The sequence below is a fragment of the Belonocnema kinseyi genome, chromosome 6 (genome assembly GCF_010883055.1).
Source record: "Belonocnema kinseyi isolate 2016_QV_RU_SX_M_011 chromosome 6, B_treatae_v1, whole genome shotgun sequence".
NCBI classification, from domain to species: Eukaryota; Metazoa; Arthropoda; class Insecta; order Hymenoptera; family Cynipidae; genus Belonocnema; species Belonocnema kinseyi.
In genome coordinates, this window is record NC_046662.1 from 135,507,953 (window position 1) to 135,526,395 (window position 18,443).

Consider the following 18,443-nt stretch of genomic DNA (forward strand, 5'->3'; position numbering starts at 1 on the left):
CACAAATACGTCATTTTTTGTGAGCAGAAAGAAGTTATGAAACACATAACCTAAAATTACAGTTAATCCGTATTTTCCTTTTACGATCTTGAACATTATTATAATACATTTTATAAGGATTCAAATATTTATACATCTGAAAAGTACAAGAAATTTTAATTCTTACATTTTGCATTTTAAAATCCCTTACGTTTGCCGCCTTTCTTATCCAAGATGGAGAAATTAAGCGGTGGGTTCTTATTGGTTCGGTTTTTTTTACTTGCGCGTGGCTAGACCATGTATTTGTTAGATCATGGGTCCATGGTATGCGCATGTCACCTATTCTTAGTCTCATGCCTTTTTGCTTAGAAAGTCTTCGTGTCTTCTATCGTTTGATTGTCGTTTGGACTGAGATTATCGTTTTCGGCTTATAGTTCAAGTGTTCAAGTGAAAAATGAGCTTCTCTGTGAAGAAGACTGGTGGTAGAATGTGGCACGAAGCTCGTAAACAAGAGAAGAAAATTCGCGGGATGTTGGTTGATTATCGCCGACGTGCCGAACGTCGTCGGGATTACTATGAGAAAATTGTAAGATTATTAAGTAGATGTATGGCAAATGAAATGGGTCGTTGTGAATTCTACCTACAGGGTCGGCGAGAGAAATAGAGTTAACGGATGCAAAAATGAGGGAGGCATGTCATTTTATTTCGCCGAAATCGATTGCGACCTAATAAAGACATGTGTGATACTTAACTTTGTCAATATTCAATGTTTTTTAACTGTATCAAATGACTATTTTTATATAGAAACTTGATTTTGAAAATGCAAAGGTACAGAAAGATGTCACGTTTATGCGTATTTTAGAATCAGTGCTGTCAACACGGACACTGCACTATTGCGCATGTGATGCATAAGGCACTTCATTGGGTATTTTCTCTTCAATCATTTGCTAACTTCACTTTGTTCATTGCTGAGGTGAAAGCAATGGACCAAATGCGTGGTATTTGGTCTAGTTTTGCCCAATCTTGCTAATATCTTTGTAAAAACTAATTCTTTTCTATATAAGTACATTTGAAAAATAGTTTTTATTTTTTAAGAACTATTTATTAGCATGATAAAACGATAGTAATTATTTTTAATTATGAAGATACACAAAAATAATATTTTGTCCCATGCATTTGGTACATTGTTTTCCTCTCAGCATTCAACGATGTGAAAGTACATATTGGCTGCCGTTCGCGCGCTGATTTGAAATGCTAAAAATACATTTTTTTTTAATTAATTAAGGGCATATAATACTTCATCGTGTATTAAATCGGGTTTATTTCTCTCGGATTTTTGTGTACAAAAATGGAAAAAAATGTAACTGAATTCGGAGAAGCTATAAAGTAGTATAACGGACTTCCCTGCACTCTCCATTTGAGGTTTAACCCAAAAAATGTATTTTGCTCAATAAAAATGTTATGCATGTGCAGTATTTTGAAGTTAGGATCAGTGGCTGTCATTGATTTTTTCCTACCATAATAAAGATTTTGTCTTCACAATCTGGGGAATGATAGCGAACATGCTAACGGACGTCGCCGAACTCTTCATTTCTGGAGTAAATAAAATTAATGTTGCTAAATTTGATGTGTGTATTTTAAGGTCATGTATTACAATTCTCTCCCATAATTATTCTTGAGTGCTACCGACGGCATCGATACGACAGAGACCAACATTATCGGAGTAACAGAGAGCTGAAAAACGATTCTATCTTCAAAATAGTGCACATGCATACAATTTTTATTCAGCACAAGACATTTTTTGTTATTATTTATCAAAAAAGGATTTGGGAAAATTCCGTTATAATATTTTATAGCATCTCCGAATTCAGTTTTTAAACATTTTTATTTTTGTGGAAAAAGAGCCGAGGGAATTGAACCCTATTTGTTAAACGACGAAGTACGAAATGCTCTTAATGCCATGTGGCAAGTGGGTCACGTGGCCAGATATCTACCTTACCGACGCTTTTCTTATTTTATAATTATAAAGTTTTTTTTTATAAATAATATTTTTTGCTTTTTTCATAATTATTCAAATTTAGGACCAGAGCCACCTTTTTTAGTGATTCTTATTTATTATCCCAAAATTTCAACTCGATGTGGTGCTTCGTGTGTAAATAAGTTAGGAAATAAAAAAAGTTTCGGTAAGGTAGGACACTGGTCACATGACCCACTTATCACATGGCCTTAAGACAAAATTTTGATTATTGCAGGAAAAGAGCCGGGGGAACCTAAAACTGGTAATATCGATATATTTCTAAGTTTCACATGCCCTTAAAATAATAATATTTAAACATTTTCAAGTGGTGCATGGATGGTTTTTAATATATGCTGAGCATTAGGTTAAAAAATAAAATCAATATTCAGTAAATAAAAAATATGTTATTCAATGTCATCTTTTTTAATTTTTTAAATTATGATTACTAAATTATGCATCAATAATTTTGTATACTGATTAAAATGGATATACAAATTATATTAAAGGTAGATTTTAAAGTATTTAACAGTTCTTTATCGAGAAATTGTAATTAAAATTTGATAAAATTTAAATATTAAATAGAAACTGAGTTGAACTTAGTTTAAAACTTTCAAAATGTATACTAAATAAAATAGATTTTTTTTTAATTACCAGCATAGATGTTAAATTTAGTTTTGTAATAAAGCATCGACGAGGTTTGTACTATTTTTCTGTTCCTTTTCTAGATGCCAAAATTACGAAAATTTTCGAATATTTTAAAAGACGACCGAAAAGTCAAGAAAAATAAAATTCCCCAATTGAACAATTCTCAAATAATAAGATTCCTGTATTGTTATTTTCAATTGAAATAATAATGTATGAAAACTTTAAATATTAAAAATTGTGCTTCTTTGATAAAAATATTTAATTCTTTTATTTTAAATAAATTATATTGATTTAAAAAAAATTTAATTGTTTTAATTTGGATATTTTATAATTCGACAGTTTTTTGTCAGTAATTTTAGTATTCGGGATTTCTTCAATCCGGCACTTATATTTCAGCAATTTTTTAATTTCAAAACGCGTTGATACTTCATTACTTACATTAAAATTTATATATTCATTTTAATTAATATACAAAGCTTTAAATGCATAAATTAGTAACAATAACTACAAAAATAAAAAAAGATTACATTGAGTAACATGCTATTTTTTATTTACTAAATACTTATTTTATTTTTTAACCTAATGCTCAGAATATATTGAAAGCCATCCACGGACCACTTGAACATATTAAAATATTATTTTTAATTATTAATAATAAATTAAAAAATTGTATTTTTTAACATTTCAAATAAATATGCGAGCGGCAGACAATGAAGCGCCTGATGACTCGCATTTACAGTAATGTAGAGTGTCCGTGTTGGTAACACTGTATAGAATAGAGAAAAACTCTAACTTTATAATGTAAAGTTGAATTGAATCAAATGACACTAATTCAATAGTTTTCGAGCTTTTATATAACATGAGAAAAAATTAACTTTAATATGAAATAATGGGCGTAAACTATATTTTCCATTTTTTATACCCATTTTTCGACACTTTCGACGGGTTATAGTTTAGTCATTTTCAATATATATAATTTTCGCCCATTACTTCACATGAAAGTTACTTGTGCTCAGGGGCGCCAACCCCTGGGGGGGGGGGGGCGCAGGTCGGACGGCCACCCGGCTTGTTTTGAGGGGGGATCCAGAAAATTGGGAAATATATTGTGCAAATAAATGAACTAAAAATGCACGAAAAATAAGGGACAATAATTAAGTAAAGAAAGTTAAATAAAACAGAACTTGCACAAATCCATAATTCGTACTATTAAATTTATATTTATCAAAAGGTTCGCGAATATTACATATGAGAGCACTATTTCGTAAGTATATCTGAATTTTTAAAACTATTAAAAAGAATTCTTCTAATATATCCCTTTGATGTGTGCCAGCATAAATAAAACGGGTACAAAAAATTCCACTCGGAGAAAAAGAAGATCAGAGTTCAATAATTAATCACTTTTTCCAAATTGGCAATTATAAGTTATGCAAGAACTTATCCTGATTAATTTTTTTCGATTACAACAAATATATCGTAGAAAAAGATTGACTAATGAATTTTGCGTAAACAGTTTCTTTAGAAATCCAATACATAGTTGTCTAACTTATCAGGCTAGCCATGTGCTTGAATCCATACATAATTTTTCAACTATAATATTAACTTTCTTTATTTATTTATTTTTTTTTTTTTAGATTTCATATAACTTTCGAATCACTGAAACATTTCTCTTATTTTGATCTCCATATTTTACAATATTATAATAATAATAACTTAGTAATGAGTAGAAGCTGGTTCCTAATGTTTTAAAAACATTGGAAATTTTTCAAAAATTTGTGAAATGACAATGATTCAATTGATTAATATTTAAGATATTCTTGATCCACATTCCCACCACTAGGATATCTTTACCCCTCAGTGGCAGTTTATATTCATTCGGGGTTAGTGCCGCTGAGTAGAACCTTAAGTAATTTTTGCGTAAAGGGAATAAGCCAAATTCAGTGCAGCGTTATCAGATTAGTGTATGTTCGTTCTCCCCAATACGACGTTAAATTACAGGTGTTTATTAAATCAAAAATATATTGTAATACAAAGAAGAGCATTAAGGGCATGTGATACTTCGAAAATTGTCGATTTTACCTGTTTTAGGTTCCCCTGGCTTTTTTTCTACTATAATAAATATTTTGTCTTAAAAATTTGGGAAATGATAGCGAACATGCTAACGGACGTCCCCACACACTTTTTTGTGGGTTAATTAAAAAAAGTTTTAATTCAGCAAAGTGTGATTAATTTGCATAGCGCTTAGGAAATAGTATCGATTTTTTCAGCGTTACATTCCCCCGGCTCTTTTCCTAGGATAAGAAATATTTTGCCTTTAAAATCTGGGAAATGATAGTAAACATGCTAACGGACGTCCCCGCACACTTTTTTTTGTGTTTTTTAATTAAACAATTTTTGATATTGCTAACAACGTGCGTGTATATTTCGAGGTTATGTGTGTTACAATTCACCCGAGCGTTACTTCCAAACTACACAACATTTTTGGCTGAAAACTTTGGACTTGCAAATAAACATAGTAACTAATCTCCCGAAACTAACCTTGTTTTCAGGCAATTAAAAAAGTTTATTTCATAAATAATTTCTAGATTATCGGAAAGGCAGAGATGAAAAACGACGTAACTTCAAAATAATGCATATGCATAAAATTTTTATTTAGCACAATAAATTTTTTTGTCATCCCTCAAAAAAGAGTCCGGGGACGTCCGTCATGATATTTTATAGCATCTCCGAATTCAGTTTTTAAAAATTTTAATTTTTGTGGAGAAAAAGCCGGAGAAACTGTAAGTATCACATCCCCTTAAAGAGATTTATCATTATAAATTTCCTAACATTTTTGTTTTGTTTAAAATGTTTATAAATTATAAGTGAGATACGGGTCACACACTATAAAAAATTCAAATAAATAATGAGATGTAGGTTTGCTTAAAACTTTCTTTTTGAAAAGTATTGCTATTTTGTAAATTTACTATCATAGATACTTTGTATTTTTAAGGTTTCAGTAAACATTTACTCTAACTTTATGAACTTAAAATTAAAAATGTACCATACAAGCATCTGAGGACATGAAAATACCAATCGTATTTTTATCCGGAATTGTGTAATTTGCACACTAGAATATCCCTATGTTTGAAATAGAGCAAATTAAGAATATGCTCAACATTCATTAATTAATTTTTCCATTATTTCAACAAATTTAATTTGTTTGAATAATTTTTCTTTCGGAATTCCGTTTTTTCCTAAAAATTATTACTATTAGTATAGTGAAATATTGATTGACATTGATTTATTAATTTTCAATTATTTAAACAAATTTAATTTTTTCAAATACATGTTTTCCAAAATTATTTTTTTTACCAAAATATTACTGTATTATCGCTAAGTGGCATAAATTTATTACTTATTTTCAACAACCTTAAATTTATTCAAACAATATTTTGTCACAAAATATACTTATAAAATTAAAATAAAATATACTCCATAAATGTTATGGGACAATTAAACGTTCTTACCTCAAAATCTCACAACTAGCATTACGTTTACGAAAATAATAAATCGTATAAATATAATATTGCTGACCCAATTAACACAATAATTTTTCCGTAGATAGTATTTCCTTTTCAAAAAACAAGAATATTGAAATACTTTATGTGATGTTTTTAATCCGAGAGGAGATCTGTCATTGACAAGAGAAATTCAAAATTCAATTCCGACCAAACCGTTTAATAAACTCGAGCGAAAGTTTTTTTCCCTGGCTCGAGATTTTATCAGATTTCCTACAGGCACTCTCGTTATCTGATTATTAAACTCTTATTTTCATTATAAATTTATATATTTGCAATCGCATGTAAACAAGTGGAATTCATCCCTAAGAAATTGCCACTTTCAGGTAACACATAGCGCCAGCTCGTTGCCGTGGCCGTACCCAATACTATTTATATTGTACATTTCTCAGAGAAAAAGCCATGTGATATTTATGGGCCCATACCTTGTAATTTGATGATTAAAAAAAAGGTAAATGTTTAATCACGAGTGACCATTGGTAGGCTTTTAAAATGTTAAAAAAGTGCAAAAAAATTAGTGTTTTGAAATTTTCTCGTCACGGATGCTTCGTACAATTTAAGTCCATAATTAAAACAAAAAGTTGACAAAATTCCTGAAAAGGCTACAAAAAAACAAAATCCTAACACTAATAGTTTAGAAGATATATCCTGTAAAAGTGATTTTCCAATGAAATTTTGTTAGAAAATTTTAGTTTTTATCAAATACTTTTTTCTCTGTGGATTTTACATGAAAACCAATTGATAACAAATGAAAGGTTAAATTATCTACAAAACAAACAAAAACTGCTCTAGCTCTAATATTACCGCAATTAGAGCTGTTGAAAGTTGACACCTTTTAATTGCGCTCTATTCGACACTAAGTTTATTGTAAATAAATGGCTGTATAGTTTCAAATTGCCAAATATACCTTCGAGGATTGAGCGTCTTCTAGAGAATTAAAACCTTTTTTTATTGCAAGCTGCTTTCTTTTCCAGGCTGTTTTCTTAAATTATATGCTTTTGATGTCTTCTAAATATTTTATACCTGAAATTTAAAGTAAATGTGATGGCCTTTGGCATAAATTTATTACTTATTTTCGATAACCTTAAATTTGTTCAAACAATATTTTGTCACAAAATATTTAGTCGATAAGAGGATGCACGGTATCTTCCACAGAAGTGTGGAGGATCAGTCAATGTCGTGTGAGCTAACGTTTGCTTTCCTTAAATCGCCCGTATTGAAGTCTGGTACGGAGGGTTTCATTATGGCATGCCAAGACGGTGTGATATCCACCTTAACATACCGTTGCCACATTTTGAGCCAAGACATTTCCGATGATAGCTGCAGGGTGTGCCATGCACACCCCGAGTACTTAGCTCACATACTATCTAGTTGGCCAACGCATGCGGGAACGACCTACATCCAAAGGCACAATGCGGCACTAAGAGTGCTTTATTACCATCTCTGTCACTCTTACGGCATTAACCTTAATATCTCTCCTCTAAATGCGCCTAGGGAAATCGAGTTAATTGTCGAGAATGGGAAGTGCCTCATATACTGTAACTTTATATTCTCGAAAATTATTACTGTTGCACACTCGAGGCCAGACATGGTTCTTCTTGACTTTGAGAAGCGAACCATGTTCGTTATCGAATTTTCGGCATCAGCTGGCAAAAACATCATTGCCAAGGAGGATGAAAAGAAAGATAGGTATAGATACCTTATAAGGGAGTTGCAACGATTGTACCCGAAATATTCTGTTAAACTATTCGTCTTTATCATCGGCGCTCTTGGAGGTGCCAAGCTTTTACTCGTTAATAGCCTGAAAAGCATCCCTGCGTGTCAACAATATGCTAAAACACTTGCGGGAAAAATGCAGAAGCCAGCAGTCCTTGGATCACTTCGTGTTCTCAGGGTGCTCAAAACTTTTACCGGATCGTCGTATTGGTTCCGTTACAGACAGTAACCGCCTATCTCACGGTCTTGAGACGTAGTTGGGGCTGAATTTTTACCGCGATTTCGCTGGGAGCGGGTGCAATTTTTCAGATTAGCACCCGCTCCCGGAGAAATTCTGCGGCTGTTCTTATGACTAATTTTTAATACATATTATCCATCACCTTTATCCTTGTTCTAAACACCTTCTGATTTGGTGGTTCTATGTTTTTTTCTTCAACATCTTTCTTTAAACTCTTTGATAAAACAGTTGCATATACATAGTTTATACAACGTTGACATTAGTGTCACTCCTCTATAATCTTCAATCTTCTCCCGTTTGCCTTCCGTCACTGTGGGTATCACTACTTCTTGCTTTTCTAACTCTGGCCACCCCTATCCTCTCCATACTCTATTGCACATTATCTATGCCTTTTCCGTTAATTTTGCCATCCCCTGTATTTCCAGACTTTATTTGGAATCATATCTATGCCAGGTGCCTTTTCATTTTTCGTAATCCCTAATACCTTGACTATTTCCTCCCTTTTAACCCTTGTTTGGCACATTGGGCTGGATAACACCCCACGACCATTTTCCCTTACTTTAATAATTATTTAATTAATACTCCATTTTAATTTTTCGGTTATATAATCTACATAATCCTTTAAAGGAAGATCTTAAGATGATCTGATGAAGGTTTCAGATCAAAATATTCAATATATTATTGTTTTAAAAAATTGCTGTTGCTATAATTCCGATCACCCCAGAAGTATTCCAAACAAGGGTTAATTTGCTGATTTACTCTTTTCTTTTTTCTCTTATATTTTTCTCCAATACTTGTTCTTTTATCCATTCTCTTAAACCCCTTCTTCCTTCTTCTGTTTACATTCCTCATCTTATCCACTTCTATTCACTCCGTCACTAACTTCTTTTTTTCTTGTGAAACTTAATACTATTTTTATTTCTCCTATCATTATTTCCATCTCGTTCACATTTCCTTCCCCCATTTTGATATTCCAGACCTCTTAAACTGTTCTTTACCTTTCATTGACAAGTCCCCTCTTGCTGCTCATTTTATTTTTGCTTCCTTTTTAGTCTTTTTTTATTTCTCTTTCCTACCTCAGATTTCACTATTGTGGAGAAGTGATCCGAATCTATGTAATTCTCTACCTTTAGTTTCTGGAACTTCTCTCTAATATCGTCGTCCATTACCACATAATGAATTACCCTTTCTCTTTTTACTCCTGAACGTTTATATTCCTCTTCCTCATCTCCCTCTAAATTTACCTTCAGGATATACTATCCCATCTCCTCTTCGCTCTTTACCAATTTATTTCCCTCCCCATTCAGTGTCTTTTATTTCGATTTTCGTCCTCGCTGTGCACCCCATTTCCTTCCTCCTTTATCTCTGTTATTCATTAATTCCCTATTCCCATCACCATTCCTCGCATTAATCTGCCTTTTTTATTTTACCTCGTTGCATTTTGAACCTGCCATTTGTAACGTCTTGGCAATCTTCCCCTTACTCTTTCCTTTTTCTTTTCATCTAGCCATGTGTCTATAATGTATTACTTACATCCCATTGTGTCAAAATTCTCGTAAACTGCCTATCCTTTCTTTTCAAGCCTGCTATATCCCAGTAGCAAATCCTCCAATATTCCCTACTTTCATCTCTGCTATTTTTATTTCCTACTATTTCTTATTTCTATATCTCGCGTTCCTTTCTCTCATAGTTTCCCGAAACCTAATTTTTTACTAAATCTTCCCTGTCTTTGTCCTAATCCCACCGTACACCTTCTATCTTTATCCACACACACTTAGCCCATGTTCTTCTTCCCTTTTATCTTTCCTCTTCCGCTGTTTTATTTAATTTATACTGCATCTTTCTTCATAACCATGTAAAATCGTCCTCTTTTCTCTCCTAGCTTCTCTATAACACCCTCTTTTTTTGTCATCACGTTACTCTTACGTTCCCATTTCTTTTGTGTTATCAGTACCATTCTCTCCCCTCTACACTCTTCTCTTTCTACACTTTGCACCTTCTCCATTCCTATCTTAGTCTTAGTCTCATTCTACTTTTCTATTCTTTGTCCAAACGTTTGCATCCTTTTCTCTAGCTTTTTCCTGACTTCTTACCATTCCTAATTTCTTTCCTAAGTTCGACCATTTCCCGCCTAATTTCTTTCTTTATTTCCTCTCCCTCTTTCTCCTACTTTTCTTCATATGTCCCCATTACTTCTATCATTATTCCTCTCTTTTCTTTCCATCTTCCGTCTTCCATCGGATCTTCAGTCCCAGCTCTGTTTGCCTATAGTTTACATTTGCCTTTCTTTCTTTGTTCTCCCCTTTCCTGCCTTGCCTTCTCTCTCTACCCCACCCTCCTATTACCTATCCGGTCCTCCCATCCTGCCGCAAACCTCAAACCAACCTAACCTCAACTTCCACAAATATCTGTCTTGATCCCCAAAAATATTCTCACCCCCTTGTCGAACTCTAAATCAATCTTTCACAAAAAAAACTTTCTATACACTCCAAAATCCGCTCACCTCAAAATACACAGCTACCTCACATACTTTAAAGGGTAGAGTATATATCGCTGGTCCGTAAGAAGACTAGCACCATTCAAAAAGATTTACGAAGTCTAATAGGGCTCAAGCCGGCTAACGAAAACTAGCACCCTTCATAAAGCCTAGCGAAAAATAGCAGTACTCACCGATGGCTGACAAAACGAAGCACAACTCGTCGAACGGTAACGAATCTTAGCACAACTCGCTAAGGCGGAAGAAAAGTAACACCACTGGGCGAGCGATGACAAGGCGTAGCACAACTCGCTTGACGCTAACGAAAAGTAACACCACTCGGCGAACGATGACGAAGCCTAGCACAACTAATACATTGCTGACGAAGAGTAGCATTACTTAATCAGCATTGACGAAACTTAGCATAACTTACAAAGCGTAAAATGAGTATAAGAACGTTTTTTATGGTTTCAAAAGTTGGGGGCTTAATTTACGAGTTGTTTATCTTTAAATTAATGTAATATAAATTTTGTAGGAAAAAATATATCTTTACGATATATGTCTGAGACTAAATTTTACATGAAATTTCATTTTGCTGCAACAAAAAGCTCAAATAATACTATGGCTTTTTTAAATAAAAGGCTCTTAATGTTTTGTTATTCAAATAAAATACTCGTCAAATTGACAAATTTTTTAAATAACGTATGGACTGTTATTTGCAATTATTTGTATTGATAATAGAGTTTGACCAAAGTTCATTACATGAATTTGAATTAATTAATTTTATAAGCAACAGCCAGTCATGCTACTCTTCATCAGCGCTTGACTTGCCGTGCTACTTTTCGTCAGGTTTTTGCGAGTGGTTTTACGCTTCACCAGTGCTTTGAGAGTGGTGTTAGTTTTCTCCAGCGCTCTACGGGTCGTGCTTCTCTTCATGAGCACTGAATAAACTGTCTACGAACGATGCTACTTTTCGTAGGCGTTATGAGATTCGTGTTAATCTTGGCGAGCACCGGCGTGTAGTGTTTAGCTTTGCGAGTGCTCGAGGAGTGGTGCTACTCTTTAAGGAATTTTGAACCGTGCTACACTTCGCTAGGTACGTCGAACGGTGTTTGTGTTCGTCAAGCGCTGAACGATGCTAGTCTTCGTACGGACCATCGATATAAAGACTGCATAAATGGCCTATTATCACCTGAAACTGACGTATTATCAATTAATTATTAATTTTATTTTAATATGGAACTAGTGTGAAGTTTTAAGCTCCAGAAGCTATGGTCATGGTTCCTTGAAGAAACCAATCCCGACGCAATCGGAACGTGTGCGTCATTCATTCCTGCTTCTTCTATCCCAGAAGGTAAGTAAGAGCGTGAAATTTACGCAAGAGATTTCCTACAACACTGTTCCTTGGAGTCCGGTCTCTAGCCGCAGGTGACCTTACGTTACAGACGGCACAGTTGGAGATGAAAGTTTCACCTTTGGATACTTTTTTAGAGCGAAAAATCTTAGAATGTTATAAGGAACAGCGTTGAGGGACCGGGGTAAGTGACCTCAGAAAAACAGCCATTTGCATCTGGCTCTTGATGGACTGAGACAGACGCTGTCATGCAGGCATTTGGTTGATTTGGCTAAGAAATGAGGCTTTTATTCCTCAAAGACAGCTGATTATGAGAACTGCAAGATGGTACAGCTGGGTTAGCTCGAAAAGAAGTGCTTGATATTTCACCATTTTTTCTTCCTCCTTTTGCTGTGATATTACCACCGACTAGTGCCGAAAATTCAATCACGTAATTTATTCTCTTCCTTAAACCTTGAGTCGATGGAAGAGATATGAGAGGATCTGAAAGAGAAAGGAAAGGGAGGAGTACGTAGAAATGAGGAAGGAGTTTAGGGTGATGTGTAAGAAGAAAGAGCAGGAAAAGGAAAAAGATCTAGAAGAGGAGTTGTGAAGTATTAAGACAGAAGGGGAGGTGTGGTAGGTAATTAATAGGTTCAGGAAACGCAGGGTGGGGATAAGTGAGACAGAAGGGAATGAGGAATGGAGGGAATTGTTGAAAGATTAATTTCAGTCATTAGATACAATGAAGAGAGAAGGGGACTAGAAGAACGAGAGAGGTAGATGGAGAGTGGCTGAATGAAGAGGAGATAGAGAAGCAGATAAATATTTTGAAAAGGTCCAAGGCAGCAGGGCTGGACGGGGTAGAGAAATGAAACTTGGCTGTTTGACACACAAGATATAAGGGAGAGATTGAAGGGGGTAATAAACAAAGTATAGAGGGGTGAGGAATTCCCAAGAGGGTGGAGGGAAGGGTTGATCGTAACACTGTATAAAAAAGGGGATAGGGAGCGGCAGGCAAATTATAAAGGAATTACGCTAGTGAATATGGCGTAAAAAATATACGCGATGGTTTTGGCAGATAGGCTGCGGAAGGATGTTGAGGGTAAAGGAATATTGCCAGAGACGCAGGCAGGCCTTAGAGAGGGAAGGAGTACTATCTACAATATTTACGTCTTGCAGCAGCGTGGTGGATAGATAATTAGCTAAAAAGGATACAACGCTTTTTGCAGTTTTAATCGCGGATATGGAAAGTAAGCTAGCGGCCGGCGTGGTAGGGGGAGACAGAATATGGTCACTCGCATATGCAGATGACATAGTCCTTCTAGCAAAGAGCGCAGAGACCGTAAAGGCGACGATGAAAAGGTTGAGAAGATATTTGGACAAAAATAGGTTAGAGTTAAATGCGGACAAGTTTAAGTTCATGGTGTTAAGGAAAGAAGGGAGGAGAGTGGAAGGGAGAAGCGGTACAGTAGGTGAAAGGGTTTATGTACCTGGGCTTCCTGTTTCGAAGGATTGGGGGAGTGAATACTCACATAAAAGAGAGAGAGAGAAGGGCAAATGTGGTGATTAGGCAGGTGTGAGGACTGGCAAAGAGGTTCGCAGATGATTTTGTAAGGAGAATAAAATTGTTCGATTCGCTAGTGATGAGTGTCTTATTATATGGAATGCAGGTGCGAGGGTCGAACGTAAGTGAGGAGATAAGTAGGATACTTGAGAAGTATGTAAAGTGGACACTATAGTAGGCAAGAAATACGCCGATCTATATTTTCAGGATGGCGACAGAAAGAACGAGTTTAGGGATTACAACGGGGATTGGAGCGTGTAAATATGATAAGAAATTTTTGGAAGAGAAAGGAATTAAGCTAGTTAGGGAGTGTTGGTGGGAGAAGGAGAATAGATGTAGGGGTTGGAAGAGGGAGGGGGAAAGGGAAAGGTATTTTGAGCGCCAATGGATTGGAGATGGATGAAGTGAGAAGAATGCACGAGGAAGGAAAGGGGTTATATGAGGGGGTTAAGAGAAACGGCATGGAGAGAGCGAAGGGATCAGGGGAGAAGAGAATAAGAGAATGAAGGTTTAACGGGAACTATATGTCGATTATGCTAAGGTAGAGAGCGCAATATTTGTGTGAGAAAGAAGAGCAAGGAAGTCAGGAACTTATAACAAGGATGAAATGCGGATGTATAGAGGATTATAATATCTTTGGCTTACTAGAGAGAAAAGGATATATGAATTGTGCGGGAAGGGGGATGCAAAAGTGAAGCACTGGTTGGAGGAGTATGAAGAGGTGGAAAGGAGTGGGATAGAATTGTTGCATGAAAGAGGGGACGAAAGGGCAGCAACGTGGGTGAAGGGGGTGTTGGGTAAGACGGAAAAAAGAGAAGGAAAGAGGAAGAGGAATGCAGAAGGAAAGATTGCAAATAAAAAAGGAGGTAGGTGTAAGAAAATGGTAAATATTGTAAATAGTAGGTAATTATTAGGTATTAGCCGCGGAGACAGAGGCTGAAAATACGAGGTAAAGCGAGAAAGTAGCGACATGCATGCAAGGCGAAGTGTGGCGAAGCGATAAAGGCCAGGCGTTAAAATCGAGTGGCTTAGATATAAGTTGTGGATGAATATTAGTTTTTAAGAGGTAGTTTTAAGAAATTTCTGTAAAAAATGGAATTGTAAGTAAATACATTTTTTTATACCAGAAAGCCGAAAAATAAACATTTATCTATCTACTACCAGAACATATCAACAAGACCCTACAAGGTGAAATCTACAGCATTATAGGTAGAGAAGAGCTATCGATGGGACTATCCAACATTTCCCTCAAGTCTGCTGGATTGAGATCGGAGGCTGAGGTGTTTCTATTTGTCTGCCAAGACGGCGTTAAAGAAACATTATTTTACCCTAATCGCATAATAAATGTACCTGTAGGTGATACCAACTGCTAGAAGCACTTGGGCATGTTTTTGGTATCAGCCGAGGATAATATCGCGGCAAAGGAGGAAAAGAAACGGGCTACATATCCAGCACTTCTTCTCGAGCTTAGCAGGCTGTACCAAGGCTACAAAGTCCATCTTGCAATTCTCATAATCGGCTGCCTTGGAGATATGAAAGCTTCATTTCTTAGCCAACTCAACAAGATTCGAGCTTGCCAGCATCGGGCTCAGTCCATCGCGAACCGGATCCAAAAAGATGTTCTGGGATGACTTCATCTGGTCCGTGAATACTGTTCCTCATAACATTACATGAAGATTGGTAGCTCTATAAAAGTATCGATAGGTGAAACCATAGGTGAAAGAACCATGATCGTAGCTTCGGAGCCTACAACTTCTCATAATAGTTCAATATTATAATAATATGATTAATAATGCAAGCAATGTATAATTAATGGATAATAACTTCAATTTCAGGCGATAGTAGGGGATTTATGCAGTTCTTATATATACACATCACTTAACAGTTTTGAAAAGTACTATATTGACCATTTCTATCCCTTCAGCATTGTTTTAAGCCTTTTCAACGCCCTAAGGCCTGGGCTACAGGATTGTATACGGTATATTTGTTCTTGTCTTCGAGACGCATTAATTGTCCAATTTATAAGAAACTGTCGTTACCTACCATAACCGGTCAAGATCGTTTTAAAATTTTGGGAATAAAATTGTTTACCTTCTTTTTAACAAGATTTTTTTATGTTGGAAATATAACAGTACTGCATTTTATATAATAGTTTGCGTCTTTGAGTCGTGTTGATTGATCTATTGAAGACTTTCTGCTACTATTCTTAATTAACCATTTAGCGACTTAGAAAGTTGAGAAAAGTAATATTGGTTCCATGAAGAAAACTTTGGTTTTAATTTGAAATATAACACTACCGTAAGTTGAAAAGTTATTCACTATGGCACAACACTTGAAATTCTGTGGGGTCTCAGATTTTCTGAAAATAAGATTTTCGATAACACAGAAACATAAGCTTGAAAATTATTGAAAGTATCAGTTTTTTCTTTTCTTAGGGGAAAACCTCCCTTTATGATAACGCAAATTCATTTGCTGCACATGAAGTAGCAAATTGCTAATGAAATGAGTGTAAGTAAAATCACATATAGTGAACTGTACTTGAATTAGAAACAGCACAGAAAAAATAATAATTGCAAGGCCCAAGAAAGGGGCTCCAATTGAGCTCGTTGCCCGGTATGTTTGGACCCATAGTACCCATCTCTGGCCGGCCCTGTGACTGCATTAGTTTTAATTGAGCAATTTAAGATTACGCTATAGGTCCTATGAACAGAGAGAAACTGAGAGGGAGTTCATTATTAGGCAACACCACTATGTTTACTTTGTTGTCTCTGCGGGCCATTTCGGGAACCAGCATCTGACCTTTCACCACCTTACGTATATATGGATTCTCACGCACACAAGTGCAACTCGTTGAGTCTGAGCCACATGTCCAATGTCGATCTTGTCGAAAGGGAACAAATGAAACCATGAGACGGGACGGGTCGGATGTATGTGGCCTGCAGAGAGAATGTCGGCTTTTAGTGTGTTTGATTTTCTTTTTATAAAACAATGTAATCGCATTTCAAGTGGGACAAGGAAAATTAAATTGAACAGTGTTATTATAATTGCAGAAGAGAAAATTGCGAATTGTGTTCAAATAAGGTAAAACCGCTCACGCAATTTTGACAGTTTGCAGGTTATGTTGTTATTTTCTTTTCGACCTGTCGATATTTTCTCTTCTAAATATTCATGTTTTCCAAGTAATCAGTGTTTACTGACTAGATAAATCAGGTTTATTCTAATGTTAGGTCTCTATCGCTGTCTCCAGATTCTAAACTTTACAAATAGATATATTAGGAACTTTTGTTTGGTAATATATCATTTTTTTCTCAAACACGTATCAAATTTTTATAATTTTTCTTGATACCAACATCTGCTAAGATGATATTTCTTCTTTTACATGATTTTAGGTTCAGAGGACCAACTTTTAATTTGTTTCAATTGAAATTCACGAATACCTATGTTGCAAGTTTTAATTTGAAAGATGGCACCTTGACAAAATACCAGATTTGAAAAAACTAAAACTGCTGTTGCTGAAAAGTTGTTAAGCTTTATTGAAAATGAAAATATCTATTGATTTTTTAAATAAAAAAATATCTGGCGGTGCCGCAATGAAGTCAAACATGCTAATAAATTGAACATGTGTTCAATTCACATCTTGCATGGCAAGCAAGGGACTGTGCATAAATTACAAAAAGTTTTATTCTGAAATTCTGAAGCACGCACCCGCTTTGTTACAATTCAAAAGTTTTGATCGCCTTTATTTCACATAATTTTTGCCAACTACATTTTTCTTGTGAATTTAGTGAATTAGGTAGGGGAGGATTTGGTAAAATCGTATTGTTTGTCATGAATGAACGAAGTAGTTCCACTTCTAAACAAAGAAGGATTTTCATTTTAAAGAAAAAACAGGTGAACTTAATCAAAAAGATTAATTAGAAAAAAAGAGTTCAATTCTCAACTAAAACAGATTCATATTTAACGAAAATTTTTTAATTTTCTACTAAAATAGACGAGTTTTGCCCAAATTACATACATTTTCAACCAAATAGTTTAATTGAAAAACCAAAAATGACCAATCAGTTGAAAAAATTAAATTTAAAAATTTTTTAAAATTGAATTTTAAACAAACAAAAATAAAAAATGTCACTAAGTTAGTTCAATTTTTAACATAAAAACTGAAATCTCAACGAAACATGTAATCGTTGATATTTTAAATAAAAAGTACTTTTACTTTCAATAAAAAACAGTTTAATTTTCCAACGAGAAGATTAATTTTCTACCAAAAAAGACGGATTCTTAACAAAATACATCAATTTGCAACCAAATAGTTAAAATTTTAACTAAAGCAAATACATTTTCTACCAAAACCGGATTAGTTAAATTGTCATTAAAAAAATTAATTATCGACCAAAAAGATTAATTTTCGACGAAAAATGTAGTTGATTTTTCAATAAAAATGTTCAAACCTTTTTAATTCGTAAAAGCTAATTTAAATAAAAAGAAACGCAGTTTTAACAAACTAGCTTAATTCGCGAGTAAAATATTATTTTTCCACTAGAATGTTGGACGTTGGAAATTTTTTGTTTAAAATTAATTTTTGAACTGCAAATTCAACAATTTGGTTGAAAATTTTACTTTTTGTTTGCAAATTTATGTAATTTTTTAAGCATTCCTCCTTTTTAGTGGAAAAATAATATTTTTGGTTGAAAAATCCAGTATATGGTAACAAATTATGCATTTAGTATAAAGTAAAATAAATATTTTTAAAATAAAATTTACCTGAATTTAAAAAAGTTCATCCTTGCTCACTTAAAAAAATTATAACTTAAACTGCGTTATACTCGAATAAAGTACAAATTATAAAACCATAAATAAATTCGAAAGTCATAATGAGTGATCGTAAATCGAGTCGTTTCCGAAAAGGATCGAAAAG

The 18,443-nt window shown here is 34.4% G+C and overlaps 1 protein-coding gene across 2 annotated transcripts in view; it reads left to right on the forward strand.

The window, feature by feature from the left end:
• Positions 1 to 322: 322 nt before the first annotated feature.
• LOC117174242 (CLK4-associating serine/arginine rich protein-like) overlaps positions 323 to 18,443 on the forward strand; it is a 192,334-nt gene continuing 174,213 nt past the window's right edge. For both annotated transcript variants that reach the window (XM_033363145.1, XM_033363147.1), the window contains exon 1: positions 323 to 565. In XM_033363145.1, the coding sequence (XP_033219036.1) occupies positions 434 to 565 (132 nt within the window). In that variant the 5' untranslated portion in view covers positions 323 to 433. The remainder of the gene's footprint in view (positions 566 to 18,443) is intronic.